The sequence below is a fragment of the Melampsora larici-populina genome (genome assembly GCF_000204055.1).
Source record: "Melampsora larici-populina 98AG31 unplaced genomic scaffold MELLAscaffold_42, whole genome shotgun sequence".
Taxonomy (NCBI): Eukaryota; Fungi; Basidiomycota; class Pucciniomycetes; order Pucciniales; family Melampsoraceae; genus Melampsora; species Melampsora laricis-populina.
The window spans coordinates 151,522-170,271 of NW_006768806.1; the positions used below are offsets into that span (position 1 = coordinate 151,522).

The 18,750-nt window shown below is 39.1% G+C and overlaps 4 protein-coding genes across 4 annotated transcripts; all 4 read right to left on the reverse strand.

Annotated features, from left to right (window-relative positions):
* Nucleotides 1-4,433: 4,433 nt before the first annotated feature.
* On the reverse strand, nucleotides 4,434-6,962 carry MELLADRAFT_78789 (uncharacterized protein; the record flags this gene model as incomplete). Its single annotated transcript, XM_007414361.1, has 8 exons — nucleotides 4,434-5,246; nucleotides 5,332-5,496; nucleotides 5,577-5,768; nucleotides 5,842-5,923; nucleotides 6,003-6,094; nucleotides 6,166-6,282; nucleotides 6,365-6,757; nucleotides 6,827-6,962. The coding sequence occupies 8 exons, from the start codon at nucleotides 6,887-6,889 to the stop codon at nucleotides 4,590-4,592; spliced, it is 1,761 nt and encodes a 586-aa protein (XP_007414423.1).
* Nucleotides 6,963-7,402: 440 nt separating this feature from the next.
* Nucleotides 7,403-9,465, reverse strand: MELLADRAFT_75467 (uncharacterized protein; the record flags this gene model as incomplete). The annotated part of the gene is made up of 3 exons (XM_007414360.1): nucleotides 7,403-8,164; nucleotides 8,263-8,621; nucleotides 8,697-9,465. The coding sequence occupies 3 exons, from the start codon at nucleotides 9,316-9,318 to the stop codon at nucleotides 8,108-8,110; spliced, it is 1,038 nt and encodes a 345-aa protein (XP_007414422.1).
* Nucleotides 9,466-10,322: 857 nt separating this feature from the next.
* On the reverse strand, nucleotides 10,323-12,009 carry MELLADRAFT_72782 (uncharacterized protein; the record flags this gene model as incomplete). Its single annotated transcript, XM_007414359.1, has 5 exons — nucleotides 10,323-10,700; nucleotides 10,777-10,793; nucleotides 10,863-11,499; nucleotides 11,603-11,855; nucleotides 11,954-12,009. 4 exons carry the CDS (start codon nucleotides 11,965-11,967, stop codon nucleotides 10,786-10,788), a joined length of 912 nt encoding a protein of 303 aa, XP_007414421.1.
* A 73-nt stretch (nucleotides 12,010-12,082) lies between these two features.
* MELLADRAFT_91388 (uncharacterized protein) lies at nucleotides 12,083-14,386 on the reverse strand (the record flags this gene model as incomplete). Its single annotated transcript, XM_007414358.1, has 9 exons — nucleotides 12,083-12,219; nucleotides 12,299-12,485; nucleotides 12,550-12,995; nucleotides 13,082-13,541; nucleotides 13,629-13,717; nucleotides 13,788-13,960; nucleotides 14,040-14,135; nucleotides 14,212-14,216; nucleotides 14,321-14,386. 9 exons carry the CDS (start codon nucleotides 14,384-14,386, stop codon nucleotides 12,083-12,085), a joined length of 1,659 nt encoding a protein of 552 aa, XP_007414420.1.
* Nucleotides 14,387-18,750: the final 4,364 nt, after the last annotated feature.

Genomic DNA, 18,750 nt, shown 5'->3' on the forward strand with positions numbered 1-18,750 from the left:
CAATGAGGTTGGATCTGGGAGGAAAACAAGACAGTTGATGGAGCTTCTTTTGTTGGCATTGAGGGGATGGATGTTGTGGTAGATGGTGTTGATGTTGAACGTTTGGCGGCAAGAAGGTTAGGGCAGGGGTATGCTGGTTGGAAACCTTCTGCATATTATGAGTCAATCACGGTTAAAGCAATACATCGTAAGTAAAGGATTGCTTTAGTGATGGAGGAAAGGGTTTGAAAGCATCTTTATTTTGAGAACACAAACACAAAAGCAACAGACATAGCATGTACAATGGAATAGAAATAATGATGAGAGAAAAACTGCACAAAAAGAGAAAAGCTTACCTATGAGTCAATCATGGTTAAAGCAATACATTGTAAGTAGAAGATTGCTTTAGTGATGGAGTAAAGGGTTTGAAATCATGATGATCAAACCCTTGTGAAGACTCATAGGTTCTTTTAATGACAAAACAAGAACTGCTAAGAGTTAAAAGAGACATACATGTAACTGCAAGAGAAAAATCAAATATCCAAAGAGGAAATACAAATACTAAGATCAACAGATCTACCAGAAGCAACATGACAAATAAGATATTTCATTTCTCAGTGCTAATCCTTACTAAAACTAACACATATGGGTGCAGATGCCGGTCGGATATGTCGATGGCTGTCTATCCCTGAAAAAGTTCATGCATGTAAATTTGAACTTTGAAGGAGGTCTTTTGTAAAATTACACTGCAAGGATTTACATCCAACTTTGAGTGAACAGAAGATTGGGGGCAAAATTGGAGATTAGGCCCCCTTGCAGGTTTTGGCACTTGAGTTTTTTTGCCCTCAATATTGTGTGTAATATCTGGGGTGCAAAAATGTAAGTTGCCCTTGGTACTTTACACTTTCACACTCAATTATTTACACATGTTTGTTTGCACTGCAAAAAAAAGGACTGAAAAAGTGTAAAATTGCAATTGACACCCCTGCAGATAGATTCTTACATACAAGCCAATTTACACTCAATATTGAGTGTAATTCGTTGAGTGTAAAAATCTATTGACCCATAGTGTATAATGTTTACAGTGAATCCGATCAAGCTGTTTTGGTCTTTCATCAAATATTCTGAGTCTATGTATATTGACTTCATCCATTCATCAATGCTCAATCCAATGTTCTATTTGACAGGTTTTTGTGAGGAAAGCATAAACTGCAAGAACTTTAAAGAGTCAAAGTCTCTCTTTGAGTCTGCCCAAAACTCTTGTCCGCTATTGACAATCCAAAGACATTTCCACAAGATCAATTGCCAACATTCCACTTATTGGTAAGGGCTACAATCATATTTCAGAATTGTTTCTAAAGGCTCATGTCATTTAATTTCCTTTCTCTTTAGGCAAGGTTATACTGGTATACAAGCTGAAAAGCTTGTAAAAAGATACGGATCACATTGTACAATCCCTTGGCAAGCTGGCTTGAGCCTTGATATGTTGTATGGCTGTGCACTGAGCAGACCAGGCCAACCAAGGTAGGGTAGAAACCCATAACATGCCCATGTATAATCATAAATTCCTATACAGTTGTATGTAATATGCTTAGTTTGAAATATGGGCCCAGAAGTGAAACAAAATTGCCTTGTGAGGCTCTGCCCTCATAGAAATAAATTGAGATAGGTCACCTGACCCCATTGCACTCAAAAATGAGGTATCTGTAATTGTGAGGTGTGTATCAAGCATCTCAAAGTTCAAGTTAAATTTTGCAGGAACGGGGTAGTTGGGCTTTGATGGTACCCACTGTACACCTTTCCCTACCAAAGATTCTTGTCTGGAACAAAGACAAAACTTGTTTACGCTTTTCTTGCGCATAATATACTGTAATGTTTTGCCAAGAAATGTTTCTTCCTCTTAACTCAAATCCCTCTCACAGTTTGTCACTGAAATTGCTTGTTTATTTCACGTCCTCACATTATCAGTGGGAATTAATCTGCCAAGGTTTAGTGACCAAATTCTTTTGGGCTTGTTCGATCTTTGTAGCAAAACAAAAACTTGCACCTTGTCTAATCTATGGCACATTCAAGATGATTGGATTTGGGAAAGTACGTAAAGGAAATCTGTTCAAATATCCCCAACAGGATCTTTGGGAGTGACAAAATCTGACTTCATAGAACAAGATCTCACATACAAGACATCACAAGAGGAGAGGATTGCAAGACAATGTGAAAAAACAGACTGGAGATTAATAAAAGATTTGATGTGATTGGAACACAATTCTCAAGATTGAATTGAACAATACCCATATGGGAAGATCAATAAATTGTAGATAGTGAGACATGGAGAAAACAGGGGAACAAAAGTGATTAGCAGTTGTAATGGGTAGTAGGGCAAGAGTCAGGGGTGCATAAGGGAGAGCAGTCGGATGGGAAATTGAACACATTGGGTTTGCATTAGGGCTTGGTAACAACTGATAATCAAGTTTTGGCAATGAGTTACAACTTACAATCTGATTGCAAATGCAATGCTTGATGCTGTGATGGTGGGGCTCACTGGCAGTCATGTGTATAGGGAGCTTGGAAATTGTGTGGTTTGCCAATCTGTGGAGAAGCAATGGGCGCAGCTTGAACAGCATACACCAACATGGCAGCCAGAATGATTGTAGTGAACATTTTCATGACACAAGGTAACCAAGAGATAAGCAAAGGCAGAAGAGATCAAATTGAGTATTGGGCAAAAGGAAAAGAAATCAAGACACTTCATAAAATTTGCTATTTGGTAGGATTTGGAAGGTAGAAAGGTCAAGAGGTAAGACAAAACGTGCTCACATTTTTCTGTTGTTTTGGAATTAGAAGCGCTGGAAAATGGTCAAGGGATGTGTCTAGGGTGAGAACTTGGTTGAAACACAAGCACTATTTATGTGTCTTTTGTTCCCCAGCAAAGCCAAAAATTTGTTTTGACCCCCTAAAGGTGCAAGACCCCGCACAATAGGGAGACCCTAACTTGAACACCAAACAGTATGATGTCAAAGAAAGGGTGAAGATATTTGGTGTAACGTATTTGTCACAGAAACAAATTGTGTTTTGATGTGGATTTTGGAGTCAAAAGCAGGGTGATAAATAATGGGATATGGGAACTACTAAAAAGTGTCCGCAAATAAAACCTGAGACCACCCGCTTTTAGAATCTGGTGGTTAATAAAAATGTTCAACTGAAGTGTGGTTCAGTCTTGAGGAACTAATTTGTTGAGTGTCCCAAATGAAGTAAGACCACTTTGAGAGCAAGCAGAAGTCCTTGATACACTAATGCTTGATGTGAGATGAAGACCACTTTGAGAGCAAGCAGAAGTCCTTGATACACTAATGCTTGATGTGAGATGAATAATAACTGAAGAAAGAAATAACTACACAAGTACCCATCAGAGATGATCACTACGGATCATTCTGAGTTGTTTGGCAGATTTCAGAGGGAAGATTGATACAGTTCATTCAATTATTCCAATTGAAACCTGTTGTCCTGAGATCTTATTTTCTAGAAGATTGATAAAATTGATGAATAAGGATAAAGCTAGGTGAAGAGGGGGTGGGGAGCCATCAAGATCTTTTGACTTTGACTCTTTTGAAAAGAAGTATTTTTAAGCTGGTGATGGTTGATAGTCTGAGACTTTGTTGATAGGAAAAGAGCCAACCGTCTTGGCCTAGTAATCAATAGCTTCTTGGATTCCAATCAATGAAAAGAACCACTTGAGTCAATCCTTCATTGGCTGTGCAACAAACACTGAGTGGGGTCTCTTGAAGCAAGGTTTTGATCCTTCACAACTTTTCTGCTTTGATACTTGATTGAGGACTGGTCTCTGCTTGAGTTCTGTTGCATGAAAAAGGTTGTTTCTGCAGAGATCCATAGTTGTTTGCTCTTGATAGCCACATTATAGTAGCCCATACTCAATGTCATAAAGTGAGCACTTTGAACAAAATATGTGTGTATTTTGAAACAATGGTGCATTGGATTCCATATGATATGATGCCTTGGACCGGTGTAAAGTGACCCACATTGCCTTGACACCACACCTGAAGACCTTGCATGTAGTGTGCTTATCCAAACAAACATGCCACATTTTTCACTTAGTTTCATTTTGACATGCAAATGTCATCTAAACCTGACTGTATTTTCAACAATTTCAAAACTGATTCTGACTGTACTGTCAAGAATCTCAAAACTGAGTCTGACAGTCAAGTTCTCACATATTTGCATCAATCCATTGATACACCTGTATACACACTGGATACAAATCAAAAACTGACACTTTTTGTATTGAATTGTAAGACAAAAAACAAATAAAAAATCTGATCAATGACACAAATAGCCAACCTGAGGAGAGAGATGACAAGGGTGTTAGGAATATGATGAAGCAAAGAGAACTTTGTTGATCAACAAAAAGTACTTGTATCTATGTCATCATTAGACAATATACAACAAAACTACATTTTGAATTGCAAGGACTTGCCTAACCTGGGATCTCCTAGGGTACAACACAATTGTTAGAGACAAGGTTTTCAAACACATAACAGACAAATTAATCAAAAGATAAAAACACCAAGACATTTCAAACCTATCTGGTGACTTGCTCATTCCACAATCTCTTCTTCTAATTTCTTCAAGATCTGTCTTTTCTTTAAGATGTACCATTTTTGACTATCTTCATCCAAACCTTCAAGTTTTCTGGACATGATGATCTGATCATTTGCTTCTAACATTGCAATCGCCTTGAGTTTTTTTGCTTCAATAAGATGTTCCAAGGCATCATCAGAGTCTCTTTCATGCTTTGAGATCTTTGAATCCGATGGTTGGGGTTGGTCCTTGATTGAAGTGTCTGGATCAAGATTTTCATCTGGTAGCACTTTGGGTGGGGAGAGATCAGATTTTTTAATCGGATGTTCGACTGGATGTGTGTCAGCTGATGTTGTGGGCGGAATGCCAGAAGGTTTATCAGGTTGAGCAGAAGATTGAGAGATGTTTTTTAATCCTTCAATGTCATCTTGTTGTTTGTTTTTGAAAAGGAAAGTGAAATCTTTTGAATCTATGATTCCATTGCTTAGAATGATGGCTGTCTCGTTTTTGACAGCCACCATGTCAATTAGCTGTAGTGAGTAAGTCTTGGAGGAGTCAAATGGATCTTGAATGTTTGAAAAAGACATTTCCAAAGAAAATATCATGTCGGATTTTAAACGCCTGTCACATCTTGTGTCCAGGTTCAAAAATGGATCTTTGAATATGATTCCAATCTACACGATATACCAATTTCGATACATTTTCAATGAATAAAACCCATTTGTCCATTACATTGAAGGTAAAACTGATTCCACTTACTCCAAACCCAAATGACTCTGGCAAAGTCGATTCCAAATCTGGGCGCTCTCTAGAGACCTTAGAGAAGATGGTCTGGTAGAACTCTTTAACGATGACACCCTCCTTCAACTCTTGTAGAGCAAATCTTTGAAGGTCCATGAGATAATTATAATTCGATTCTTGTGTCTATTAATACTCAATGATTCAAGAGTCAACAACAGAATAATAGGTTCATAGATATAAAAGAAGTGAATGTTTGCGGTTACCGGATGAGGATCAATCAATATCACTCGAGAAATATTCGAGCAATATCTCTTGTATCGAATACCCAAGCTGGCCAAGATGACCCGAGCATCATTGAGTCGTTCATCAGTCGACTGCACCAAAGTGCGAAGGTCATACACGCCTTGGGATTGAATGATCGGTGTATAAATCCAGCTAGCGTACGCAGTATCGAACTGAGAAGACATAATCCATATATCAGCCATACGTTTTTGATGAAGACATCACAGAGCACCTAACATGGCTCACGTTAAAGCCAAAATCCATACCCTTCCATATATCGGAATCTTCGAGTTTAGCCTCAATGATGTCGGTTAGCCGTTCAGGAGTTCTAGGACATGCAAGTATGGAATATTAGATAACGTAGCCAAAAAAAAGGATGAGATACATAAGATCTAGGTGAGACTTACATTTCCTTCTGATCTTCCAATGAATTTGTAAGTTGTTGAAAAAGTAATCTCATAAGTTTTTCAGCCATCTTACTTGCGATTTCCATAATTTGCTTTGTGTAACAAACAGAAAAGTTTAATGAGAATTGGATTACAAACAAAATTTAGAAGAGTAAAGACAAACCATCTCGTCCGAATCCTTTCTTGCCATCAGCGCACTAATGACTAATGAAATGTCATTGGCTTTTTTGATTTGTTTAAGTCGTTTTTTCTTCTGCTTCAAGTGTGTGTTCCACTCGTCCTGTGTATGGTAGGCCAAGATGAATATCAGCTGATTGCACACTACTTGTGAGCTGATGACACCATAACGTTGAATTACTGACCACGAAATGTCCTCCATGTTTGTCATTTGTGAAACAACCCAGCTTCATACCATCTTCAGCTACCTTTGACATAGCTAAACCCACTTCTTTCAATAGCTTTGTAGACTGTCCAGGCTCCTTTGATCTGACGAGTACGCTTACCGTAACAGCTGCTCCGACGATGTTTGAGTCTGATACTAAAGTTCGAAGTCTTTCTGCCTTTTGTTCCGAGCAGAGAAAAGTAATATTTTCAAGCGTGATGAAAATTAAAGTCGAAGAGAAGATCGATCCGAATAGATACTTTTGTAATTCATAACTCTTTGGATATGGAATCTCATCTGTATTTCCAGAAACCAGTAAGATCCCTCCCGTCGTTAGAAGCGGTAGGGTTTCGGCGTCAGCTTCAGTTGCATTCTGGGATTTAACATGCATCATCAATCGTTGTTATCTTGTGTTATGAGGATAGACATTCATTCGACTTACTTTCCATAAATCCAATAGTTTTCCCAACCTCCTATGAAAGACAACGGGATTTACCTCTGACATGGGTTTTGTCAAGAGGTTTTTGGTACAGATAGATTTGATTTGATTTCAAAGAGGCGAAGATGGTCCTTAAGAAGAGATGTCAATGAATTGAGATCTTAATCGAACGATCAAAAGTCACTGACGCGCATATACATAGTTTCGTGCGTGGGTTGGAGACTTGTCAGCCCCGGTCTTGGCAAATCCCCGTACCCTTACATCTTGGTCAAACAATCCAGAAGCCTGCTCGAATAGTTGAAATCTCTCCAACTTGAGTCTTCTTGATCTTACTCAAAATGATCCAGAAGTGTATGCAAAGAAAGCCTGAAGTCTGACATCTCAAAGTATTCCATCCAAATGAGTTTACCAAATGAAAGAGAGTCTATCCTGATTTTGATTTCAACATTCAACCAAAATTCCTAAAGATGATCTCATTTTGTGGTGATGTCTTTCCTAGGAATGAAGTATGAGAAGTCTAGAATCGAAAAAAGAAAACCACTCAACTCGAAACATCTCACTAAATAATCTCCTTCTTTTATAAAATCACTTTCATATTTCCCCTTAAAATCTTTCAAAACCAAAAATGAATAGAAAAAAAAAATCAAAAACTAAAACAAGGAACATGAAAAAGTAAAAGTAAAAAGTAAAAGAAAGTAAAGAGAAAGAAAAAAATAGTAAATAGGGAAAAAAACACAAATGAAAAAAAAGGTATTCAAACAGAAGAGACATGACGATTGATTTCTGGAAAAAAAAAATTAAACAAGGATAAAAAGATTTCTTCTTCTTATAAAATATAAAATATAACAACATATAAAACCGATTTGAATTTTTTTTTTCTTCTTTGGTCATAATAAAAAAAAAAGAGTAAAGATTTAAAAACAAGTGTAGTATTAAGAAAATTAATAAACCATACAACAAAAAACCAACAAAAAAAAAATCTCTTATTAAAATTTCATTTTCTTCCTCATTTTCTGATTTTCTCTTTTTTTCCATATCTTTTTCAATCGATTTCATCTCATTCAAAATTTGAATTCGAAATCTTTCAAACAAGATCAATATATCCAACATCGACAAAGATTAAATCAAAGAAAAAACCACAAACAAAACATGGATATGATTAATTTGAATCATCTTTCAGAAGACTCACTCATCCTTTAGGTTTTGAATTGAAGTTCTCTGTTCTCTTACTTTCTTTCAACCCAATCATCATTTTACAAATATACATGTATCTAGGATCCCTCATTAAGCCATTGCACCAGCAATCACATCATCAGTTCTAACAGCTCTAGCCCATCGAACCTATGGTATCAAACAAATAAACATCAGCAACGTAATAAGCAAAAGAGAACAAAGAACATGTTAAAGATACAGTTCAACATTCAAAAACAAACACTTACAGCTCTCCAATAATTCACCAAACCTCCTAACAATAAGAACCAACCAATCGCAATCAAAACATAACTTAACCATTCATTAGCCATTGAAGAAATATGAACTTGACCTTCAACAGTAGCTTGTTGATGTAAAGAAGAAGTCGATCCATCCCAATCAGGTCCACCAAATCCCCAATTAGCATCTAATCCATTCAGAGTTCCATTCGTTTTAGACAATTCTTCGGCTGTGAATGAATTCGATGGGTTTTCATTTGATCTTGTACGACTATAGAGTCCATATTGGATTAAAGTGATTCCTAAACCTGCTCTTGATCCGTTCTTGGCCGCATGTGTTGTATGAAGTAGATAAGTGAGTAAGAAGCCTATTAAGGTTCAAAGATCGGTTAGTTAGCAAAGGATAGTAGTGGAAATGAAGATGAGATGAATCGAGAACGAACCGATAAATTGAAAACTCATAGACACCAATAAATTCCAAGCGAATCCAAAAAGGTTTCCCACAGCAAGACCATCTACCAAAACATCATCAGGTCCCAAGATACCATAAGATCCCATCCCACCCGGTAAAGTCACAGTGGTTTCCCAATAAGGAGGAGAAGAATCCAGAGCAGCAGCATCATAAGTTGGTAAAGCTTCATCTTTATCACTACCACCGGATCCATTAAGCGACGTAGGATCAGTATGAGTCGTAGTAGGTTTAGCACTCAAGTTTGCAAACACTCCATCATTACCTTGACCCATCAATCTAGGTTTAGGTAATGTATCATCAGTACTAGAGGTTGGAGGATGATTAGGTTGAAACGGATCACGTTCGAAATCATATGAACCAGGTAAAGAGCCAGGATTGATAGGATGATGAGAAGTGCCTTCACCTCTGGAAGAAGGCGTTAAGGAATCTTCAATTGAAATGAATAAATGATCTCGTTCTGATGAATCATAGTTTGAGATATGATCTGAATCATCAAAGGTTGCATCTAATTCTTCTTCTTGTTCTGATTGATGTGAAGGTGGAAAGGTTTGAGTCGTCGAATTTAATCTTGAGTATGAAGTGTGATTAGTCATTCTGTTTGGATGTTTCTGGTTGATTGTTTGATTGGTTTGTTGGAATGGTTTGAATTTGTTAAGAGTTGAGATTGAAATGGTTGAGAGTAAGATGGATATAGAGTATCAATGAAGTTTGAGGACAAGGATGATGAACTTGAACCAGTTACAAGTTGAACTTTATAGTATATTTTTATTTTTATTTCTAAGTTTAAATTCGAATTTCAAATTCAATTTAATCCAAAAGGGCTTACAAAAAGGGGCTGAAGCTTGGACGAGAAAAGTCTTTGTACTTGCAACATTTCAAATTAAACAAAAAGGCGAGCTGCCTACGTACGTAGTCTAGGATATCTACCAGTAGATCTTAAGCTAAACTTGAATCACATTCCAACTTGTGACAGTCTCATATCGTGCAGATCCCAAAGTGTCACTCATAACATTAGCAACGGTATAGTCATATTTATCATATCTCACTCATCAATGAAACCCCTTCATGATCAACCACTCCTTGATCTAGATTATGATCTTTGTAATTCATTTGATGACATGAATAAGCATGGATATCCTCATACTCAATCTATTATGTAAAAGCAATTCATCAACTTCATGATTTCTTCAAGTCAAAATTAACAACTTGTGACTTGTGAGTTGATACAAATTCATGCAAGTCATCTTGGAGAGCAGTCAATGAGATCAAACTTCATCATCAAGCTATCATGATGACCTTCTGCATCCTCAGATTGACAAACTTTTCACAACTTACTTGAATCCTTGTGTATGTCTTTCTGGAAACTAGAGACCAAAGAGCTCAATCTCATAATACTTATTCCAAGATATTTTTTTTCAAATCTAAAGAACCCATGACTTTATATGTAGTGGCACTGCCAGATTCCCAAACATGAGATTTGGGATTTGATCTCAAGTTGACAAAGAAAAAACAATCCTATCTTGTTTATGTTTTTTTCACGTCATCTTTCATTTGGGAGAAAACAAAGGTAAACAATTCAAATCAAATCTTTCAATCTCAAATCAAAATCGTTCTTTTTTCATTTCCCAAATAAGCAACTCTCATTACGTGCTCAAAATTAATCAGAGCTACTATCGACACAAAACAAATAGAATGTTCAAATTCAATCAAAAAGAATTACATAATAGCCAAGTAAATCCCTCAGACCCTAAGCAACAATGATGACGATGTTTCTTTAACATTCATTGTCCACAGAAATATAAGATTGTATAACAGAAAGCTAAAATGAAAGAGAATTAGCTCAGGATTCGTAGCAGTACAACAACAGAAAATCTTTTTGAGTGATTTGGATGGTTTTATTTTGAACGATCGTTAATAGTCTTTGTCCTTTCTCTACAATATAAGATTATTTTAGAAATTCATTCAAGTTGAAAGTCTTTATCATGAACAAGAATCATTATATATATAGCCGTATAACATTTTTGTTGATGTTTACAACTGAAAATGCTTACACGATTTGTTCATCGTTCTGACCAGAAATTACAATCAGAATTAATTCACGGCAATGTAACAGACTTCAAATGTTCAAAACACGTACCAGGCCAAGAGGAAAGTTGATTGTAAGCTGGATCTGGGTTTTGTAATGAAGAAAAAGTTTGAGTAGGATGAGAAAAGCTTTGATGTTGAGTACGTTGTTGTGGATGGATTTTGTTATGAGACATGACTTGAGCTTGATTGAATTGTTGATTGAAGGCAGGATGATCATTATTAGATCCTTGAGTAGGAAAAAATCGACTATGTGGACTTTGAGGTTCATGATCAAGAGAATGGGAGGGTAGTGAATAACGGTGAAGCTGTTGACGTTGGTGTGAGTGAGGAAGACTGATAGTAGATCCTGATGGACTACATTGATCAACAGAATGTGAGTGATATTGTGATAAGGAGGCAGGCAATGTATGATGTGAGACAATCGAAGAAGTCGAAGGTGCATTTGAGACCTGATCAATTAAAGATGGGGCTTTTCGATTAGATAGATTGAGCGATTGGACCGCTGAGTCTTGAGCTTGTGCCCATGACTGAGAGAGCTGATGAGCACTGTGTGGAGGAAGTAGTGGCGATTCTGGAAATTCTATGTTTTGGAACACTCGCAACGAAGCAAAGGCTGGGTTATTACCGTTACCAAACCCAGCAAGATTATTTGTCGCAGCCGGACCGGAGTAATTCAAATCGAGAGGCTGAATTGAACGGGAAGGCGAGGATGTCAGATCCCGATCCGATTCATCTTCGTCTTTGTTGCGAGAGCCGGTAGATGTGACGCATATTTGTCAGTGTACTCACTTGATGAAAAGGGCCCTGAATCCAGCTTGTGGGTGATACTGGTCCTTCAAAAGCCACAAACCAGGTAGTCCCCGGTGGCGGTGGAGTTCCCCAAGTTTCCATCACACATTGAAGAATATCCAAACCCTTCAAAATGAGCGGACTCCTCGAATGCCTAAGGAAGGCGACAAATTGTTCGAGTTCGTCTTTAATGTAAGGTGCCTCCTCGGTTTGGGGATCAAAAAGATAATCTAATGCTAAAGAAAATGAAGCGCTGAGTTGGTTGTTGGAGATATCAGGGTCAAAAACACACTTATTACATCGTGACCTTCATGTGCTTCTTCAAGAATGTAATTTGCAAGACATACTCACGAGAGCGCCATCATATTGCCGTGAAGATAGTCAGGACTCGGTTTGCTGATCCTTCGAAGGTCCAGCAATAAGACTACGAGGCCATCGCAGCAGGTTAAATATGTTACTGTGCTTGAGTTAATCAACTTCTCACATACGTGCATGATCCACCACAAATTTACGATGATAAGCAATGTCAAATGGCGGGCTTGACGGTTGCGTTTCATCTCTCTTGACGGTATGCATCGGGCGATGCAATTTGACAACCAAGAAATGATATCTGGCATCTACAACGCATATATCAGTCATTGAATCTTTTTCCCTGTATTTCTTGTTTGAACAAATAAGTCAAGCTACGGGACTTACAGAAATATATGGCATCACGTCTCGCACGACTGCACCTGGGAAGCCGACTTCTATCAGCGGTGTGACCATTGAAAAAGATCTTATGAGATTCATGCAGATGCGCTTCCAAAGATGTCAGGTCACGATGTGCTTGTAAGACGTCGTTGATGGTAGGCATTGGGTTTCGTCGGAGTGGCAAACGATCAATCTGTAAAAGGAACGTGCTATGTTCAATAGCGATGAGAAAGAGACTGGATACTAGTCAAACTCACTTCATGACCAACATATCCCATCAACAGCCTTGGCTTAACACCAGTCAAAGGGTTTGACGCCGTGCAGCCAGATGGACATCCTTCGTGGTTATCCTCGGTACTTGAATTGCTACTCAATGCTGGTAAGAAAACGTCAACGGCTTCTAAGCCATTGATGGACGACATCCTACCCGGACCACTGTAAAGACCGTCAATTGACATGAGCGCCCACCAAAGCACTCGGCGTTCGTGGGCTTTATCGGATTCCAACTGCGACCCTCTACCTGGGTCGCGATGTGCTGGGTCTCGGTGAAGAGCGAGATCGAAGGCGAGAGTCATGGCCTTGCACTTCAATTCGAAGAGTGCACCAAGGTCTTCTAGTCCGCCAAATCGCTCATCAAACCAAAGGGCCTCAAGAATAATAATGAGACAAACTACTGCCTCGATTTTGGGATTGCTTTCAAAGTCTGAGAAGCAAAGCCAAGGAAAAGAACAACTCGATTGTCACTATCTATCTGAGATCACATCAGTAGTATGACTCTCCCAAACTTACCGGCGCATTTTAAACATGCCACGCTAGCATCAAGCCATCGTTTGGAGAGATTTGTCCGATCTACCAAACTTATTGGGAGTTGCAACTGAGTGGAGTTTTCGAAAGGGAGTTTCATGATCGACATTCTAGCAATAGCATAGGTTGTGGCCATAGTTATGAGTCGATAAGCAGTTTGACCGTCATCAATGTCATGACCCTCCGGATCTCGATGATGATACAATTTATGCGCCTCAGCTTCGTAAGCACGATGATTGAAACAAGAATGATACCAAGCAAACTCATGGACGTAGATCTTTAGAAAATGCTGAGCTTGTTCGTATGTGGGAAGTTGTCGTTGAAGATCGGCGATCTGTTCCGAAGAAGCAGGAGAAGTGAAGTAGCTCAATAGTGTGCCAGGATTGTATGAAATCTGAGCCCAGGTGGACGGAGAGCTAGTACTTGTTCGGCAGTGCCGTCGAACCTATGACAAGACAAGTTATGATCAGATATTAGTTGATGGGTTGTTCAGGTAGACAAAAGATTCGGTGGACTTGTCATGAACACATACCTTTTCAACTATAGGAGGGTCTTGACCAATTTCAGAAGGGACGGTACGCGAGACCATAATACTGGTGAGCGTAGCTGCAACATTGTATTCTGTATCAAGGAAAAGAGAGGCAAACATAAGCCTGGAAATCGTTTCTTTTGATTACTAAAAACGACAAACCTTCAAGATCGACACGTGGACTATCGGCTTCAGGACCTAGAGGATCAAGCCCAGGCCTCTTTTGAACGACCGAACTGACGAGGGCTTCAAGACCGTCTAGCTGTTCGCGGAGCCTTTTGATCTCTGCCGGAGAGATGGGCATGCTGGTGACGTCATCATCGTCGAGTACTCGACTATGTATGTAGGAATTGAACAAACAAGTCACTCATCAAAATTGGATACCACACTGCAGTCGTGTCTTCCTTGACCTACGTCGGCTGAGCACCCTCATAATCGCACAAGTCGGCTTCACCTCTCAGCTTGCAGACCGCACACGGTTTGAGTGAATCACACTTTTGTTTACGCTTTCTAAAAAACCAGAACAAACCGTAGATTAGTTCAGAGATGAATCCCAGGATAAGGATTAAACAGATCGACTTCTGACCTGCACTGTTTCGGTAATCAAGGTTTGATCAGATCATGATGGTAAAGAGAAAGCACGATGAGTATGTATCAAGACAAAGATCAAGTTGGTTTGTTTCGAATTCGATCACCTGAGCACATGTCCTCGGAATTCGCTTTCTGGTTTGTTTTGGTTTTTGACTAGGTTCCTTAGGCATGCTTACTATCTGTTCTTCTCTGCTTTTAAATCAGATTATTGAGATCTCAAATGTCAAAGATTAGTAGTAAAAATATGAGAAGAACTCAGGATAGAAGAGTGGGGTGAACTATGATGTGTTTCTATCAGTCTCAAACCATAAAGTCTTTTAAAATCGTCAAATGTATGTAGTTGTACAACTTTATATGCTTCACTCAACCTAATCGTCATTCTGATCCATTCAACCCCACTCAGCCTCGGATTTACGCTGATTTACCTCTCCCGATCGTTGATCACTCATACACAGCATTTTCATTCATTGGATCTCCATCAACATGCAATCCAAATTCAACTACCCTGTAGCTGCGTATCAGATTATGTATATCTCAGCCTAGCATGAAATTTAACTTCATCTATTTTAATGCCATTTAAGGCAAGAACCAGAAGGGTTCAGATTCAAGAGAGAGAGAGCAGGCACCTGATTGCGTCCGAGAGCAGTTCCAATCACTCGCGCCACACCATCCTTTACCTGTCTCTCATATCGTGTCATCCTAGTCAAAAAACAAGCAAGGTTCTCGATGGCCAAACACATGTCTGCTTGGTCGCAGGTGGTCTGTATTTGGCAAGGCGTTATGTACTTCAGAAGTTGAGTTGCCAAGCGTAAATATTGTGCTGTGTCGAAATCATCACATTCGATTTTTCGCCATCTCATACCAGGCGTAAATGATCACAATTAATAAAGATGCACAAGAGATTGGGGTGAGGTTCTTGACTTATTTGGGAGTACATGATGTTTAGAGGAAAAGTCATAAAATTTAATTGCCCAACGTCACTCAACTTTGCAAAAATTCAATTTGCTTGCCATCAGCAGCTGAGCATTACATAAATACTTTTTCTTCTCTGATTGTTTCAGTACACAAATAGGAGGTGTGCATTTGATAGCGCAGCTCAACTTAGAGAATTTATGCCAGCCTATTCTTCAACTCTAGTTGTACCAGGAATATGATAAGGTAGTAGAGATAAATGTAGGCTTAAGAGCCAAAATTCTTGAATGAAGACAAAAGCAGAGCTAAGAAGAGGTTATGACGTACATGAGGCAAGTCACACGCAGAATGCAGATCAAGACAGCGGATAAGAATGATGATGTACAGTCAAACCCCTCTAAAGCCATACCCCTCCGTAGACAGGAAATTATATGGCTATAGAGGGGTTATGTCTTGGTTGGGGAACCCCTCTATAGCCAGAGGAAATGTCTTCATGTATTGGGTTGGGCTCTCAGCTGACCTTGTTGAAAAAGTCTCACTTGCTATCAAAGTTTCCAATATTTGCTCTGTTAAGTATTTTATGAAAAAGAATATATTTGAATTTGTAACTACATCACAAAAGTTGTTTAGTTTCTACTAAAGAAAGAAGTGATTGAGGGCTGAATTATGTTAGCAAAAAGGGTCTGGCTGGTCAATGCGCTTTCAAGAGCAGGAAGAAAGGGGTCAACAGCTGTTGCTTTGGGAATATCCATACTTTTGAGGAAGTCAATAAGTAAAGAGATTGCCTTTAAAGCTTCAGGAGTTGTTGGAGGTATCACTGGGTCATCCACCTCCATCTGAGCAGCCTTGAATTCTATCTTATTCTGTGCCTGAAACCATTCCGTGGCTGTTGCTGAAATAGGCTCTTGATTCTTGTCTGGCGGATTCAAAAGCTCAGAAATCAACATTTTGTTAGCTGAACCAACAATTCCTGCATTCCGGAGTGCTTGTGGGCCGGCCTCAACATCAACATTTGGAAAAAGCGCTCAAAGAGTCACACCTTCATCAAAGCTATGTATATTCAAAATACAAGTTAGATTTAATTCACAATGAAAGAAGAAAAATATCACATACATCTGTGTGATTCCATTGCCAAACTCCATGATCAATGTATGATACCAACAATTGTTGATGCTTGCAGAACTGACCAATGACAATGCAAGCTTAGCAATGTGCATGGCAGTCAAGATATTGATGGTGTGAAGCTTGGTTTTCCACATGATCCTTGAATCTTTGAAGCACTTTTTGCTTGACAAAGTAGGCTGAACAAGGCACCTTTTCTTTGTCTTCTTCAAATCTTTAGTGCCTTGTATTCTTTTTGCTTTCTTGGTTATGGTGTTGAATGCTTGAAACTCAAATTGTTGAGCTTTGAGAGCTTGCCCTCCTCATCTCCAAGATCATATCTATCAGGACTTGTTCACTGGTTAAACCGATATCATCTGTCCATTCAATGTCAGACAGTGATACTTCCTTTCCAGCTTCAAGATTCTGGTTTATTAGGCATATTGTTTTAGAATTTTGTCCTTGAGGATTGTTAAGCAGCTTCAAGCCGGTCCAGAAGGTACTTGTCTGTGGTGATGCTGTTTGGAAACTTCAAGGCCAAGCAGGAAGACACTGCAACATAGATACAATTCCCAATTTGTGTGATGTAAGGTGGATTTGCTGGATCAAACACTATGGGCGCTATGCCATAGTGCTCTGGTGGTGGTGAAGCATCTTCTTGAGTGTTCAAGGTCTGTATCAAATTTGTGGGAGGATACCCAGGAGCAAAAGATTCTCAGCATTCCTAACTCACTGCTGACTAGTTTTCTATGGCTTTATTTGAAAAGAGGTTTTTTTGAACTCTGGGGATTGGTTACTGCAATAGGTTAAACTATGGGATTTTACCACTTTTTGGCCCGGCTCAACTTGGGAGAACCAAACAACCATGGCTACAGCCGCATTAAGGCTTTATACAAGTACAGCTTTAGAAGGGCTCGATGTTATGTACATACTTGCACTCACATGCTACATCACTTGAATTCCTTGTGGGACAGTTCATTGATGGCCGGTAATATGGAGATGCCTTTTTGCATATGAGGCTCAATGTGCGTCCAAAAACCTGGATCCAGCAAGATCCAAAGAATTACCTTTGGGCAGCATTTTTGTGCTTTCTATCAAAGATGTGTTGATGCCATTAAAGGTGTAGCCACAATCAAAGACTTCTAGCAGTTGGTAACTTGTTATCAAATCATGGGAATGTGGACAAAATCTGGACTGTGATATAATTTTGGGATACAAAGTTGAAACTGGGATTTTTTTCCCAGTTTCCCAGTTTTTGTTTTTGGCTGTGTTTGGAACTTTCCCACATTCTCCCAGTTTCCCAGTTTGTGTTTTTGTCTGTATTTGGGAAACTGGGAGTCTGGGAAAAAACTCCCAGTTTTAACTTTGTATCCCCTAAATGTATGTATTTGCTAACTATTGATACATTAGTGTGCCAATAGTTGAGGAAAGCACAAGTTATCTGAGGATTCCAAGTTTCAAGAGTGACCTTTTATATAAACTTTTCACTGCCAGCATCAAGGAGGTTCCCAAATGGGGATTTGGGTCCTAGGGACCAGATTCCCCTTCTGTTACTTTTAAACAGCTTCTTTCACTATTACACAGCTTCAGGAATATTTCTCAAGTAGCCATTGTGATGTATGTAGTCAATTTTTGAAAATGCTTGTCCCATTCTGAACAAAAATACAGCATGTATTACATGTGATTTTCTTATCCAGATGAACAGATATCTAAGCAAATCTGTATGTAGCTGATAGCTAACAATTTACTCAGATGTTTGCACATATGTAGCATATGCTTTATGGATCAGTAGAGTCCAAGATGATTTCATGACACATTCTACCCTCAATCATGTTCCCAGCCTAAGTCACTTTCCCACCTGGGAACCTATCCAAAGCTGGCAGTATGTAGTGTGCCAATGGTTGAGCCAGGCACAAGGTAGCTGAAGGCCTGTTTGATTGCTGTCAGCCTTGCAGGTGTACACTTTGCAAGAGTCTACTTGTGTATGAACTCAGGTTGTGGGCGCGGCGCAAATAACGCACCTTTGGTGTGCCAATTTGTGGGCGCGCCCAGGCATTTGAAAAATCAACAAAATGAGGGTTGGCACGCCTTTTCAAGAATTACGCCAAATCGTAGGATTTCTATGTCCTGTCACCAATATTGGAGATTCAGACACTTGCTGCAAGCTTTTACAACAGCTTTTCTCACCTTAAAAGGGCAATTTTGTGGTAGTAGACAGCTCTAGTAAAACACACATAGAACAAATAACAATACAAAAGCGACTTTTTGGGTTTCAGGGATTTTTTTGTAAGAAAACAAACCCGGCGTGCCAAGTGGCGCCTAGGCGCAAAAAACCCGAAAAAAACGCGCCTCAGCGCGCCGACAAAAATACAAGCGCGCCCACAACCTGAGTATGAACAGATTGACAATGTCTGCCTTACAGGTTGTTTCAGAGATCGCGGCCCTTGGGAGGGCCCTGACTGTCAGCGCAGTATAAACCCATAAAATAAACGGTTTTATACAACCTACACAACTCCCTCAT